Source organism: Lucilia cuprina, chromosome 4 (genome assembly GCF_022045245.1).
Source record: "Lucilia cuprina isolate Lc7/37 chromosome 4, ASM2204524v1, whole genome shotgun sequence".
NCBI lineage: Eukaryota > Metazoa > Arthropoda > Insecta > Diptera > Calliphoridae > Lucilia > Lucilia cuprina.
Window position 1 is genome coordinate 44,714,870 of NC_060952.1, and position 16,879 is coordinate 44,731,748.

Genomic DNA, 16,879 nt, shown 5'->3' on the forward strand with positions numbered 1-16,879 from the left:
TGTATGTATATGCATATGTACACATTATGTCTCTCATAATGCACACACTTATGTATATATTTAAAGAAAAGATTAATCGACGTCATAATGTCATTTCTTTATATTAAAAACATTCTCAATATTACTTTAAGGATTTTTTAATATTACAAAAATATGATAAAATTGATTTCCATTAATGAACATTATTTGGAATATTATTTAATTCGTACTCATGTAGGAGCATGTATCTATCTACATATGTACATATTGCTTGTCTGTATATAACTAAACATATGTTACAAAATTTCATTTTGACCAAGGATAATATTGGAATTTATGTATGTATATTTATGAACACAAATAATTTGTAATATTAGCAGTAAATTACATTATTGACAAAGTTTTTACGTTTATGATTGTATCAAGTAACATAAAATATTTATTACTAAAACTTTTTTTACGTATATTTAATAATCATATCTGCATTAAAAACACAGAAAGTGTATTTTTTTACCTAAAGTCCTTTAAAAATACACGAAATGAAAAACTGTAAAATAAGTTTTTCTCAATAAAATATATTGTTATTGGCGTATATCATTCTGTTCTTGTCTAACGATTTTTTCTCTTCTTTGTCGGACGGAGAAATAATCCATTCCTTATATATACGAAAATTTTTGTACATTGTACGAAATGTTGAATCATAAAATTTGTGAAATTTACAAAAAAATTTGTGAAATTTAGAAAATTAAATATGCATTAAATATGATCTAATGGATAAAATATGAAAAAGTATGCGCTAACAGTTCGATGCCAAAATTCTAACCCATTTGTAAAACTTGGTTTCCCAGCTAATTTCAAATGGAATTATAAAATTAATATTCAACATTTTTAGAATTTTGGAAGTTTACCCCTAAAGTTATGATTTTTTCTTTAAAAAATTACTACTATAATAAGAAATAAGTAAACAATACAAACTTATTTAAATATTATTAAAATTGTACATATTTATTTGCAAAGTTTTTAAATGAAACCATAGTATCAATAATTAGGAATACATCTTACAGCATAAAAAAATATTTTCTTAACTTTAATTAAATATAATAAATAATAATTTAAATCTATAATATTTACACTTTAACACATACATACAGTAATAGATAATTTAAAAAATACCGTAAATTTGTTACATATTTAAGAGATTTTGTACAAAATCAAAATCCATGTCAAATTGTAAAGAACTTAAACAAGTAGATGCTGACAATGAGGATGAAGACGACGATGTCTGATTATTTGGCACATGTTCCGACATTAGGAAATCCAAAATATCTTTTTGATCATTGAAGCAAGGAAGTGGTTGGTAATCATCGAACAATGATGATGTGGAGTTGAAGAAGGACTCATTATGAGCTAGAGATTCCGATGAAGAGCCTAAATATTCCATAGATTGTGGTGGCGAATTGAATGCAGATTGATAATGAGGTTCTGTATTCACATAAGTCGACTCATTCAGACTGTTGGGTGATGTCATTGGAGATGTTTTATATTGCTGGTCAAAACTCGTATTGGATAATGACTCCATAGGTTCTTGCTTGACAGTTGAAATTTCAGTATTCGCCAAGAATAGAGGTAAATTATCTGAACATTGATTGTTTTGTTGGGTTGAGGATGAACAACCCCGCAGTTTGGTATAATCTTTTGGTGCTTTTGAAGCATCTTTCTTGCTTTTCATGCGGCGATTTTGGAACCAAATCTTAACTTGACGTTCGGTTAAATCTAAACGTTCGGCAATTTCAATGCGACGAGGACGGCATAAATACTTATTAATGTGAAATTCACGTTCCAATTCGATCAGTTGTTTGCTAGTAAATGCTGTACGTATGCGTTTGGCCTTGCAAGTACCTTTTGATTCGATGGATGATGATGGTGAAACGGGCGATGTTGTTGCGGAGTAACTATGAGAGGGGGAAGGTGACATAGAAGCCACTGGTGTATGAAGATAAGTGTCCATAATCTGTAAAATAAAAAATATTCAAAAGTTAGTAAATTGTTAAATTAATAAAACCAATTTTTAAAACTTACATTAAGGCCACTTTGATATTGCAACGTTTGTGACAAGTATTCTTCTAAATTCATGTTGTTCAAGAATTCCATTTTTGTTGTTCACGTTTAAAAATTCCAATAAAAGATGTAGGTGTTGCTTGCTTGAATAGTTATGGATGATTGTGGTCAATGTTTGCTTAACCAAAGTATTTATATGAAACTTTGAGAAATATTTTTTTATACCTGTATACATACAGGACACATCGCTATTTGCTTGTTGGATTTATAGCCAAGGACTATTGCAAATCGGAATTAGTTGTGATTTTCTTACCTGCTACCTGTGTTCTGCTGTACGCTTGTCTTTCGCTTAAGGATCGTGACAATAAGCCTAAGCAGCCAGACCGGCGTTTCAATATGCGTAATAGCATTTCGACTAGTCTTGTTCACTCTGCTTACAGGCTGTCTAACTGAGTCTATATGTTTACTTATGAATAGATATAGTGATTCAGTTAGATGGTTGGTTAGTTTGTCTAAATATTATAGTTTATGGGCAAATGATTTGTCACCAAAAGATTGTGTTTTTGATAAATTAAATGATACATAAAATGTATGGTTGAGTTCAATTTTATTACATACTCTTACGTACAAAATACATTTTTAGATGATGAGTCATTAGGAAAGTATAGTTGATTAAAGCGAATAAACGGAAGTAAAATGTATTAAGGAATTTCCTTAAAAATCTAAATTAGGAAAATTGTACAAATTGTACAAATTGTACTTTAAAACTAGAAAGTAGACAAAATATTTTTTATTTAGACTAAGTGGAGATTACAAATACTTTTAAAACTCTAACATTTCGTACAAAAATTTATCACATGAAGTTACATTTCTTCTTTGAAGAAAAAAAAAAACAATTACCTAAAATTTAATCAATAGTTAATATGATTTTGTCAATATTTTTTACTTATATACATCACCTTAATAAGGTTACAATATCGAAAGTTCGAGAAACGACCCACCAACATGTAAACACCCGTTCTCTAAAGTAAATATGGTTGTAGCGACTATTCTACTTCATTAAAATTTAACATACTTTAATGTTTGGACTTCCGGTCGTATTATAACCCAGCAAAAATATTCTTGATTTGGAAGCAATAAATATAACTAATGCATCCCAAACTGCTTCCACAATTGCAATTTTAAATTATTGCCTTACAAAAAAGATTTTGGAAGCTTTATAGTCAGCAATTATTGTTTGTGGTGTACAAATTTGCTTCCCAACATCTTAAAATCGAAAAATAATATTAATTCAGTGAAAACAGCACAAATTCAATATTGTGAAATATGGACATTTTAGATTCCTTAAGCAGAGCCTCAACGCGAGGAATCCTATACATATTTCATAACAAGTGTAAGCAGTAGCAACTGCTCTATGCCTTACAAATCCACTGCCAAGGAAGCCCCTTTCTTGCTGGGAAGTACACCACTACATCTGTATTACAAAGAAGCTTGCGGTAGTTTATATATTGTGATACCGCATTGAGAAGGCAATAATGTATTTATGAGTGGAAAAGTCAAATTTTTTGCTGGAATTTATAACTATTACCGACAATTATAACTTATACAAATATTTTATTCAATTATTAAATAATAACATATTAATATCTAATATTAAAAATAAATGTCTTAACTGATTCAACTGACAGACTCTTATACCATGCTGTGGCCCTAAAGACGGCTTCTGTAATTTGTGGTTATCTGATGCCAAAATCAACAAAAACTAAAAAAAAATCATTATGTAAAACAACAGAATCATATTAGATAAACAAAACATTGTCGAAGCCAAAATCAGTGGACGAACATCAGCTAGGAGTCTTATTGTGTATTCCGACCATAAGTATTTTTTACATCTCGTTATGTCTTTCGATTTTACTTTGAGTGCAATTGTTGTTGCTCTTTCATCAATCAAATCGACTGATGTGTCACCAAAGTCAAATTTTCGAAAAGACATTGGTCTTTTCACACTTGCATTGTTATGTGCCCAAAATATTGCATTTTCCTCTTAATGTTCTTTAAATATATACGCTGAGAATCACTGCGGTGATCACAACAGACAGAGAGAAAGTACAAGTTCTGCAGAATATTATAAAAGGATCGCCATGACATCGCGACAATAATGCGTAAATGTATAGCTTAGACCGTTTGCTTTGAATTTATTTTAGTTTTTGAGTAATGTGCCCTTGTAGTTGAATTTAACAATTGATTTGTTCGTTTAGAGAAAAGTCTGCGCACACGACGACTAGCCAAATCATATGGGCATTTAGTCAGTTGTCTATTTGATATGTGTATGTATGTATATTAGAATATGCCTTTCCTGATGAATTATTATATTCGTACTAGTATTATAGACAGAATCGAGTCTCGTCATATGGTCGGTAAAGTCTTTCAGTAATACCTATCTTTGTAATTATTTTTCCAGCACTATACATACATAAGTATTAATTTACGTTTCAGAACCATTTATATTTAATAATTTTCAACTTCTTTAATGTTTACAAAGAAAGACAAGTTTTTAGTCATATATCTTAAATAAAATATGCAATTTTAGAATCATACTGATATTTTACTTTTGTACATTTCCATTTACATACATAATTTTTAATTCTTACATATAAAATTTTTAAGTCATAAATATGTTACAATTTAGAATTTACATATCAGATAATTATATTATTAATTGGTTTAATTATTCATTTATTTGACATTTTTAATACACATCTTGCAAAAGTGAAATATGTATATTTTTCATAAAGCAGAATTGCATGGTTTATAATTATTATTTGTTTTTATTATTTAAAAAGTCCTTAATAAAAAAAGCATTCATAATTATACCTATACTGAACTTTGTCTACCATACGACGAGACTTAAATTATGGGACAAAAGTGAAAATAAATAAGGAAGAACTGCACACGATTGTTGTTTTAGCTTACGAATATAAATTACAAAACAATCAGAAAATAGATATTCGTATACAATTACTTATACCAAATCGAAAATTGACTAATATAAATGTCCATATGATTTTGGCTAGTCGTCGCGTGCGCAGTATTTTCTCTAAGAAAACATTTCAATTTCAAACAGCAAACTACTAATAGAAAATGTACATACAAGGACATACATATTTTTCCATAAGGTGTAACCAAATGTACAGGAAATTAACAATTTGTTGCTATAAACTACTTACGCATTAGTGTCGCGATATCATGGCGAGCCGTTTTTATTTTACTAAAAATTACTTGTACACTTTCTTTCTTCTTCTACTGCAATTGCCTCGGCCATTCTCAGAGAAAATATTTAAAGTACATTAAAAGGATAATGTGATATTTTGAGCGCACAACAATACAAGTGTGAAAAGAAAATTTGACTTTGGTGACACACCAGTCAATCTGATCTATCCATTGGTAAAGTTATTGTCGAAAGACACAATGAGACTCCTGACTGATGTTCGCCTATTGATTTTGGCTTAGACAATCCATTGCAATATTTTGTTTATTAAATACGATTTTCTTATTTTACACAATAAAGTATTTTTGGGGTATTTGTTTCATTATAGATCAGATAACCACAAATTACAGAAGTCGTCGATTTAAGGGTACAGGATGGGACAGAGGCCAGTCGGTAGAACGAAATTACCAAAGAAAGCAATGGTTGATATTAATAAAATGTTATTTAATAATTACATAAAATAATGCATTAATTATTGGCGAAGTATGTTTTGATACTAGAAAAATTAATGTATAACATGGCTGGCTGTCCATGTAAACCTTGTACGCAAGGTACAGGACGCAATTTTCAAAATAATTTGATGAAATTTGGACCAAACATGTTTTTTGGCACAGGGACGAAGCCTATGAAAATGGTTGAAATCGTTCTATTATTTCACCTAGCCCCCATACAATCGTACCTCCCGATTTTTATGGCATAATTACGTCAAATATTCTATTATCTCTCTAAAAATTGGCACAAATAAATTTTATATAAGTAAAAATGACACTGCAGATTTTCGTAAGGATCGGCCCTACCCCCCTTCAAAAAATGTCTTAAACATTTAAAATTGACTTGTAACCATTGGTATCGCAATGAAGCTCAACAAAACTAACTGTTATTTAAAAATATATCCTTTTCCCAAATTTACCGAAGATCGGCCCATATTTGACCTATAAAAAGCCTCATTTAAAAATTTTAGTTTTTTTTATCAACAAATTGCTTAAATACTTTGGAATTATGGTAATATTCAACAAAAAGTTTCTTTATAAAAAGTAAAATTTTTAAAAATATACTCATAGTAAAGGGTCGGCCATGCCCGACTATACTTGTTTTACTTATTTTCTTTTTTACTTTTTCCTGATGTATATATTTTGTATGAAAAATTTACGGTTGTGGGGAGGGTGTAATGTCTCTTTTCCTCCCGTGGATACGCGCCTGGGAATGATATTAGCATTTCTCAAAGTTAATGCAATATTCATGTAAGGATTTACCACTTACTGAAGAAATTAAAATTACACTGTAAGTAAAATTTCAACTTTAAAAAACACTGAAAAACGCCAAAACAAGTGAACTTAATTTTCGAATCTAGTGACACACTCCGTTTTAAAAAGTTGGCTAAAAACTGGGAGATACTGTAATTTAAACTAACAGTTTAAGTTGGTTTTTGATTATTCAAATTTAAAAAAACATTCACACATAGAAAAGTCAATAAATACATGAAACTAGAGTCTATTATGCGTATATATTTAGTTTTTCATTAATAGTTCGTATGTCTATGAGTGAAAACTTTTTTCAATTTAAAAATAATGCCTTATAATCAGTTTATAATTTAAAACGCAGGATTTCCCGATTTTGACAAAACTTTTCAAAACGGAGTACGCCAATCGATTCTATGTCACAAAATAAAGATTAGGTATATCGGTGTTTTTCTTTATCACAATTCTCGAAATTGGAATTATAATAGTATTGTAACTAATGAGCATTATGTAAAAAATATTTTTTAAGTATTAATTTTTTAATAATAATTATATACAAAATTTAAAAGTATAATAGAAAAATAAGTTTTATGTTTTGTTATTATAAAAAATATTATTGGAAATTTACAAAAAAATATTCGTTAACATGTCTTATCATTTCTTGTTAAACGACAACGAATTCGATGGAAAAAATCATATAATTTACCTTTGAAAATTTGTATACCAATCTACCTCTTTCAGCATTCTACGCAAAAAAGAGTGTTTCTAAATATAATTATACCTGATTTTATTACTCCTTCAAAACAAAAAATGCACCGCGGATTTATTTTATATGGGGTGATCATATAAAATACACACATACCTACTATGTACTCTTTAGATTATTTTACTGCATGACTATGCTGAAAGAGATTTTTTTGGTTTTTCCTGGGGTTTTCCAGCAGACTTATGAATACTTTTGTCGCTAAGTCGCTACCTGTAATTTAGTTGCTGGCTTTATATTTATATACTTGTGCCAATATGAACTACGACAAGTTCGTTTAGTTTGAAATAATCACACCCCATAAAAATATATTTCTTCAAATATCATACTTAAACTTTAGAATTCTATAAATTAAATCCTCACATGCTTAGATACAATTGTGTCTATGAGTTTTCGCCTGGATTTTCCCAGTTGTTCGTTCAAAAAGTGTATCCATTAATTTAAAATGTAAAGCTTTACTACGACTTCTGAAATAGATCTCAATTCTTCAGAAGTGTCTTATCAAATCCTTTGATTACTAAATGTTCTTGTTATCTGTGTAAGCTCAACTGCATATGGTTGATAATAAAGACAAAAATTTAAAGCTTAATTTTGTATTAAATTAAAGATAATCTTAACATATTCTAAATTATTTGAAAAAAAAATATGCCAAATGTTTCCATTATACTAGGAAATTTGTGGTTACGCTAACAATTGTTTAATAGTTTCGCATATACATATTTACAGAAATTATCACCAGATGCTGATTGAGGGAAATGTGAACTAGTACACCATCGTGCCTGAAATATTAAGATAGGAGGATGTATACTGAATCAAATCCGAAGAAATTTACTTAGGCCTCTATCGGGCCTGTTGTACGCAACAAAAAACACATAGTTTTCTTTTAAATGTATTATTTTTCAATGTTCAAAAAATCAGTTTCCTGGACGTAAATAAGAATATTCCAGTTAGTGTTCATGAGTAATGTTATATACGGAATTATATAACTATCAAGATATTTGAATACAACTTCGAAGAACTCCTTACCGTGGCAATGAAAGTGCATACTAACGTAATACATCAATTTAATGAGATTTTTTACCTTGGCTAAAATTGTGCACCAGCTGATTTTAGACTCTAACGAGAAAAAAAATTAGACCCATCCAAGCAATATTCATAATCTTTTTACACCTCTAATATGTATACTATACTGACCGGATCTTATATGGGAAGAAAAAATTTCATATTTTTACAATCATATCTATCATTCAATAGATCTGAGATTTTGGAAATATCCGATATATTCCTTATGGGTATGGTTTGTTTGGGACTAAAAAAAGTTTTAAACAGTTAACATAAACTAAATTTTATCGGACTATAGTTGACTCTACTACCATCGTTTACGGCACAAAATTTAAACGCTAATTTCTGGATTAAAAATATGATTGCATAATCATCTCAGCACCTTAACTTTAGTAACTGACATAAAATACGAGCATAATGATAAATTTCATCAAAATCTATGTACAAAATTGTATGAAGATCTGCCTAAAATTCACCAATTACTTTTACGCTTAAAATATGGTTTTAAAAATTGAATACAAATTATTGCCTTTAAAAATTTGTTTGAGCTCGAAATCCTCTGGTCCATAATTTGTTAAAGTCCTTATTTAAAGGTCTATTCCAATAATATAATATCGATAATAAAATTCAACGTACATATTTGAATGTAATTACGGAAATATATAAATAATAATAATAAATTATAAACTACTTAAAGTATAACAATTTAGCCGTTCTCTAGCCTTTTTAAGCCTTTTCTGGTATTTTTAAATGATCGATTTTTAACTGTCAACACTGCATGTTATTGCTAATTTTCTCTTCACAGCAACTAAACAAAATCAGTGTTATCCTTTGGGTAAACAAATTTGAAGACATGATAAACTGTTTTATCAATATAAGTTGCTTTAAAATATAACGGAAACACTTTATTACCTACAATATAGTTTGCAGCTGGCAATACTATATGTATGGAAAACTGCATGACCGATATTTATCATAATCGTTATGTAAAACTGTTTTAGCAAAGTATAACAGTTTTACATAATGATTAAGTGTTGCTTTTTGACAAACGTTTTAGTCGATTTATTTTAAATGTTAAAATAATTAATAATAATATCCTGAAAAACTACATAAATAACTTTTACTTAGACGTGAATTCCTCTACGAAAATGATAAAAATTTCTAACTTTGAGTCAAGTATATCTTATAATCGATATCCCTCATTTTCATTTTTCTTTAACTAAAAAATCGTATTACTAATCAATAATTAGTAATTTGTAATTGACCTATAACCAAATGGTAAAGCTTCAATTACAATTACTGCACTATTTATGCAAAAATAACTTAACCTTCTTTGACTGTTTCAAAAATACAAAAATTGTATTTTATTTGTTAAAACATTATACAAAAATTGTATTTTATTTTGTGGTCAATAATGTAGGTATTCTAATTAACTTCCTATTGTAATGTAAGTACAGTAAATATTATTGATCTCCTTTTCGAATACAATAAATATTTTAAATTTAAATAGAACAAGCAAGATGATCTATCAGCAATTCTAGAAATACTGAATTAGCAAATCGTTTAAAAGAAATTTTTTAAGTTAACACATTTCTTATTAAGCTTCATCAGCGAAGAGCTCTTACATACATACGTAACATACGAATTAAGTAATCAAAGGATTTTATAAGAAATTGCGATCAATTTAAGTAGTCGTACTAGTGCTTTACATATCATATGGATACATTTCGAAGCGATTGAACAACTGGGAAAATCCAGGTGAAAAACTCATAGATACAATCGAATCCTAGTAAGGATTTAATTTATATAATTCTAAGCTATAAAATTTATCTTTAAAATGGATTTAATTTTATAGGGTGTGATTATTTAAAATTTAAACTAAAACTAAACTACTTAGAAGCGAATATTTATTATAGGGTCATATACATACATAAATCTACCTATATGTAATTTCATGAAGCCCGCTACTAAATTACAGGTAACAACTAAGCGTGATAAGTATTCATAATTCTGTTGGAAAACCCGAGGAAAAACCAAACAAATTCTCCTTCAATCTAGTCTTATGGCTTTTTAATTCAATTGAAAAAATGAATATTTAATCGAGGTTTTACAAACTTCGATGAAAAAAACAGTTTTTATACCCTTCACCCTCGTGAGAAGGGTATATATAAGTTTGTCATTCCGTTTGTAATTTCTATAATATAATTTTCCGACCCTATAAAGTATATATATTCTTGATCCTTATAGATAGCGGAGTCGATTAAGCCATGTCCGTCTGTCTGTCTGTTGAAATCAGTTTTTAGAGGACCCCAGATATCGGCGAGATCCGAATCTTCAATAATTCTATGAGACATGCTTTCGAGAAGATCGCTATTTAAAATCAGCAAAATCGGTCGGTAAATAACGGAGATATGAGCAAAAATCCGAGACAACCTCTGAAAATTTCATCAAAAAATTGTTAAAACAGCAACAAAAACACTGTATATAGAAAAAGATGTACACGTGTGTATGTTTTGTATGTTTGGAATCCAAACATACAAAAAATACACAGCAAAAAAATATGATTTGCATTTTTTGTTAAAATAAAATAATTTTCCCTTTTGTTTTGCAAATATATTTTTTAATGAATAGAAAAAAGTATTTAAAACGTTTTCAATTATATGAGAGTAGATTGTGAGTTATTGTATAATAATTTTTATGCGAATAATGTAAGTTTGAAATTTAAAACTAACACAAATTTCTTCCAAGTGCTTTTTAAAACAATTTTTTTTACGATAAACAAAAACAAAATCTACGTCTTGTCAATGTTTACCAGCAATGAATCAGATGTCGAAGTCGACCGGCTTCGAGTCTTAGCTTAGCCGCCGAACTATATTTAGTTGCTTAAGCCGCCGCCGAAACATTCGGCTTAAATCGACTCAAATTTTTTTAATGTTTTTATTAACTAGACTGTAAGATCAATTATGTTTAAAATACACTATGGTGAAGTGTATATAAGATTCGGCACAGCCGAATATAGCACTCTTACTTGTTTGATTTTTATTTTAAAGTCAGCCATGTCATCTGTATTGTAATGGCCAACGCGTATTTATCATGAACAAAAACTTAAAAACAGATCATAGATTGTTAAACAAATGGTAGGAAATGTTAAAAATATTTAAGAATTTATATTAGACCGACTTACAAAAAATGGTAGTGGTGCGCAAAGTTTGCAAAATTTTAAAAGAATGGTAACAAAAACACGTTTTTGTTTTCCATACAAAGTGAGTCGGTCTAATGCATATAAATTGAAGATTTATAAGAAAAATAGTTTGGGGTTTTGCTTGGTCTTTTCAGAAAATTTTAGATTATTGAATTGAAGTTTATATGTATGGCTCTAATAATGCACTAAAAGTCTTTTTACGAACAAGAAATACTCTACAAAAAATAACATTATATCCCCGCTCTAAATTACGGATTGTAATGAGATCAAGATTTTCAATTGCTTGTATGGAACTGAGGCCCCTTAAAAGATGTCTTCTTCCAACTAAATATAGGTACAGGCAAATCCTGGTATAACGAATGATATAATTCGTTAAATCAAATTATTATGTCGGAATTATTTTTTCTAGTAAATTTATTTATTTAATGGAAAAAACATTCAAACTAATGTATGAAATTATTACATCAAAGTTTATTTCAAATAACTAAGAACAACACACGCGTTTTTTTCGCGTTTAAAAATTTTAATTTTTGTTTTCTAACCACATAATTTCCTCCTATTTCCTTAACTTAATTTTATTTGATTGATCCAAATTCAATTAAGAAGATAAATGTATACTATTTAAAAGAACTGAACTTGAGAATCGATAACTGAGGTCATGCTTATAATTTCAAGACTCTGTAATAATTATGGAATTTTGGGATATCTTCCTACTCTTCGAAATTATTTATTTTGCAGTAAAATTTCATTAATGTATAAGTTTTAAACTTTTATTAGAAATTGAAAGATCTTAATGGCCCTAAGATATAAGTAGTTAAAGTGCGTGACGTGGTGTGACAGAAATAGAAGTTGCTTATTTCTTTTTTGACAAAAATGTAAAAATCTGCGAGTTTCACCTGGCTATTTGGTTAAAACCTTTTTTATTGTAATTTGGAATATTTATTGATAGTTTTCAGATTTTTTTGTACAAGCCGTTATGTGTGACGTGACGTGACATGACATGTCGTGATGTGACAAAATTTCCAATGATGAAATTTGCAATATTATTGCAAACTAATTAGTCCATAGATTTATTTTGGATGGACATTGTTGAAAGTTTTTGGAATCGGAGAAATATTTCGACTATTTAATAACATTTTAGTTGAAAATATCACCCGTATAAAAATAATATAAGAATTAACATTAATTAACATAAAACTTTTAAAAATGCTTATATTGCCATTAAATTCAATACATATAATTTTGACATACACAAAAATCGTTCATCCCATTTTTTTTTTTAAATTCGTCCATGATTAGGCATAGCTTCCATACAAAGCCCACATTTGATATACCCATAAACTTGGATATATAACTAAAATTTCGCCATCCTGATAATACAAACACACAAAAAACTTCCAAATGTACAACCACTGACCCTTCTGATGATAATACAATAATCGGTCATAACGCCAATATAAAGCCAATATCCGAAAATCACTTTTTTCCATACATTTCTTAAAAATATCATTTGTTGAATTTCTGTGCTCTTTCTTCCACCTATCAACTATAAAATCATAATTATCACCTAATTGAATAAATTGCATAAATATCACATCTTTTTAAATAACAATATTTCACAATTCGAAGGTTGCACTTGAGAAAATTTATGTAATGTGACGTGACAGACTTTGAAATTCTATAAAAATAACCCCGCTTAGAATTATTTTTCTTTTCTTTTAAATTGAGTTCTATATACTAAACTTGATTTAGATTCAAAGTTTTTAATACTTCTGAGTACCAACTAAAAAGTTATCGGGATAAATCCTGTTTCAACGTGATGAACGTTGAAACAGGATTGAAAGTCTATGAAAGAAAACCGAAAATTTGCCTTTTAAGGATCTTTATCTTTTTACATTTGTATGTTTTAAGATAACTATTGATTCAACAAATGTTTTCCGATAAAAGTCCATTTAAATATTAGCCTTTAAAATAATAAAAACTATCAAAAGCAAATGCTACTAAAGGTGGAAAAATATGCCTGAAATATTATTGTAACTTTTAATTCCGATTTCTCATAATAGTGGTTAAGAAAAGCTTTGGCGTCTTTAATATAATAAAATTTGATTCTTTTTCTATAATAATAGAAGTTGAAATTTTATTTTTGATGACTTTTAGTTTTTGAGCCACGGTGGACTTTTCGGTGGAAACGCCCATATGCAGAATAACTAAAATTAGGATTACGAACGACTTCTTTAATTTTTACATAATATTATAATTGCTCAATCAAGTTTTTGACAATAACAATATCAATATAAAGTCAAAAGCTGGAATTGTTTATAGGTATTTTTTCGTTATAACGAGTATAAAATATCTTAAATGATCGCTATAAAAGGTAAGGTATATCGAATTTTCACTAATGTGAGATTCCTTATATTTCAATATATTTCGGTAAACCGTTTTTTTGTTCTCGGTTAACCGACAAATCGGTTTCTTCACTAGCGTAGTATATAAGCGTTATAATATTAATTTTAAAATGGGAAAATATTCACCAAAAATATTAATTTATGAAATTAATTTGTTATGACTTTTTTCTTTTATTTATTTCACTACAATAATTTCGACTACTTCGCACATGAAATAAAAATATACATCCATATAACTTTATGATATCATAGGTGAGGACCATATTACAGATAACTCTGTTATGTTGTTTTATGTACTCTAATACAAAAATTGAAAAAAAAGGTTTTCGAGAATGAAAATAATTATAAAGCCTAAGGAACACGTTTTAATTTTATGCGAATTTGTTTATGCGGATTCAAATATATTCAAATTCTCTATATATTAAAAGATCATAAAATATTCAACTGGGACTAACTGATCTATTTTCCGGATATCAAGAGTTGTATAAGCAACATATAAAGTAAAAAATCTCAAAGTTTGATGACTGACTATTTTACAAAGAAAAAAAACTCCTAAAAATTCTTTGATCTCGTCCCCTATTCACGAGATAAATTGTATTGATAAAAATTATATTTTAGCATATGATGGCGATTTGATTTTATCATCTAATGAATGTGATGTTGAACTAATTCCAAAACAATGGAGACAATTATTCAGCGATTAAGTCTAATTATACATATTAACAGAATTTTCTTAAAAAAAGTTATTTTTGTATAAATTTCTGTTTTTTTTTTAATCTAATCGTATTCATTTTTTTATTTATTTATTTTACATAATTTTCGTATTTCTATCAAAAACTCCTAAAAACATCAAATTTGTTTGTTTACATTTAAGAAATATGCTACAGTTTAAATGACTAACAATTGCTGATTTAATAAATTCACTATAGTATATTTTAGTATATTTTATTGATTTATGTAGGCGTGGTAAAAACATATATTTTCGTTAATATAAACATTTAGTGCCATTCACTAAATATAAATATGAAACTTTCCGATGATTGTTATAGTAACATTAAAACTTTAGGTTACTGTAATATATCATATCATGTTGTATCTTGTATGTAGACTGCGCTTCAGATCAATTTCAAGAAATGTGTTGAAAATATTTTGCACAAAAATGTTTTTAAATAAAAAAGTTTAATAGGATAGAAAAGACATATTTATTATTTGAATATGTGTGTATGTACATATATATTATCATTATTAAAAAATAAATCTATATTATCTAAACAAAACTTATTCATATATGGTACAGAAAACCTTATTATAATTTATAATTATTTTTCTAAATTAAAACTACCAAAAATACTATTATATATATTAATATTAAAATATTTTAACTTAAGTATTAAAATGCCTTTAAAGGCTAATTCACATGCAATTATATAGCTTAAATTAATTATCGTCAATTAAAGTGACGTGTTACTAAGGAATAAGAATATCTATTAAATTATATACTGAAATAGCTTGTGAAACCATATCTTCAGTTATTATAGTTATAGTACATTCCAGTTGAATTTAAATGAGAACGATTTACTTTCATGGCTTTTGCAACTGGTTCTCCCCAAGTCAAATTCATAGAAGGTGTGGGTGTAGCACTTGGAACATTTGAAGTCCATTGTGTGCGTTGTTGTGGTTGATGGGTTGGCAAATCATTGCCAGCCGTGCTAGCGATACTCAAATGATTGTTGCTGCCATGATTTGCATTTGCAACCGAACCCCTTGACCAAGCCTGAGCTGATAGTTCCAAATCTTGTTTAATCGATTGCAAAACCATGTCCAAATTGTATGAAGTATAGCTGGATGTATTTAAGGAAGACGAAGAAGTGTTTTGACTACTTGTTGGAGAACTTTCCGAAAGATGATCTAATATTTCATTTAGATCTGGAGTAAATGATTGATTTGGACTGGGAGATATTTTTGTAACTGGCATTTCCTTGGGAAAACTAACTTCAGCATGATGAACTTTGGCGGGATTTGAAGTAGTAGCAGCAGCGCTTGGAAAAGCAGTGCTATGAGTACGTTTCTCAGCCGATTGCAATGAGGGATCTTGAGAATACGACATCAAACGCTGTACAATGCCCTTATGAACATTTTGTTCTGTCATGGGCTGAGTAGCTTTGGTAGCTGTTTTGGTTTCTTGCGGACCTTGTATATCTTTCTTATATTTCATGCGACGATTTTGAAACCAAATTTTAACTTGTCTCTCACAAAGTGACAACCGCTGGGCAATTTCAATTCGTCGGGTACGATATAAATACATATTCCTTTTGAATTCACTTTCCAGCTGTACAAGTTGGGAACTGGTAAATGCTGTTCGGGAGCGTTTCAATTTAGTGCGTACTGGTTCCGATTGTGGTATGCTTTCGTCCGACGAATTACGTTGCATTTCAACATCGTTACTCGTAGGTTGAGCAGTAGGCTGATGATAAGTTTGTTCCATAGGTGTTGGGTATATTTGTTGATTTGGTGGATAGATCATCTAGAAAATTAAACAAAGTATTATTAAATTATGGAGTTCATTTGGAATTTTATCAAAAACTTACATTGTTGTAATTAACCCCTGGTGTTTGGTATACCGACACCTTGGATGATTGGTGCATTGGATAGTAATGCATAACTGAAGACATTTTCAAAAGTAAAATTTTTTGTCGTTTTAAGTTGTTCTTAGTTGAAAATCTAAATAGATACTGATGATCTCTGCTTAAAACGCTGTCACTTATATAGTACGAACTTTAACTGTTGGTACCTGTAGCGTTGCTTGCAAAATTTGCCTAAATACTCGCGTTCAGTGCAATAAATCCTTTTGGTGACGGACTTCTTTGGCACCGTCAAGACGAGCCGTCAGCGTAACATGAGCAT

General features: G+C 28.8%; 2 protein-coding genes across 2 annotated transcripts; both read right to left on the reverse strand.

Moving 5' to 3' along the window:
* Nucleotides 1-1,162: 1,162 nt before the first annotated feature.
* On the reverse strand, nucleotides 1,163-2,130 carry LOC111674620 (protein zerknuellt 2). The gene is made up of 2 exons (XM_023435275.2): nucleotides 2,059-2,130; nucleotides 1,163-1,990 (listed from the first exon to the last, which is right to left on the reverse strand). Exons 1-2 carry the CDS (start codon nucleotides 2,128-2,130, stop codon nucleotides 1,163-1,165), a joined length of 900 nt encoding a protein of 299 aa, XP_023291043.2.
* A 10,213-nt stretch (nucleotides 2,131-12,343) lies between these two features.
* LOC124419847 (protein zerknuellt 1) lies at nucleotides 12,344-16,647 on the reverse strand. The gene is made up of 4 exons (XM_046950656.1): nucleotides 16,564-16,647; nucleotides 15,701-16,499; nucleotides 15,511-15,628; nucleotides 12,344-12,470 (listed from the first exon to the last, which is right to left on the reverse strand). Exons 1-4 carry the CDS (start codon nucleotides 16,645-16,647, stop codon nucleotides 12,344-12,346), a joined length of 1,128 nt encoding a protein of 375 aa, XP_046806612.1.
* Nucleotides 16,648-16,879: the final 232 nt, after the last annotated feature.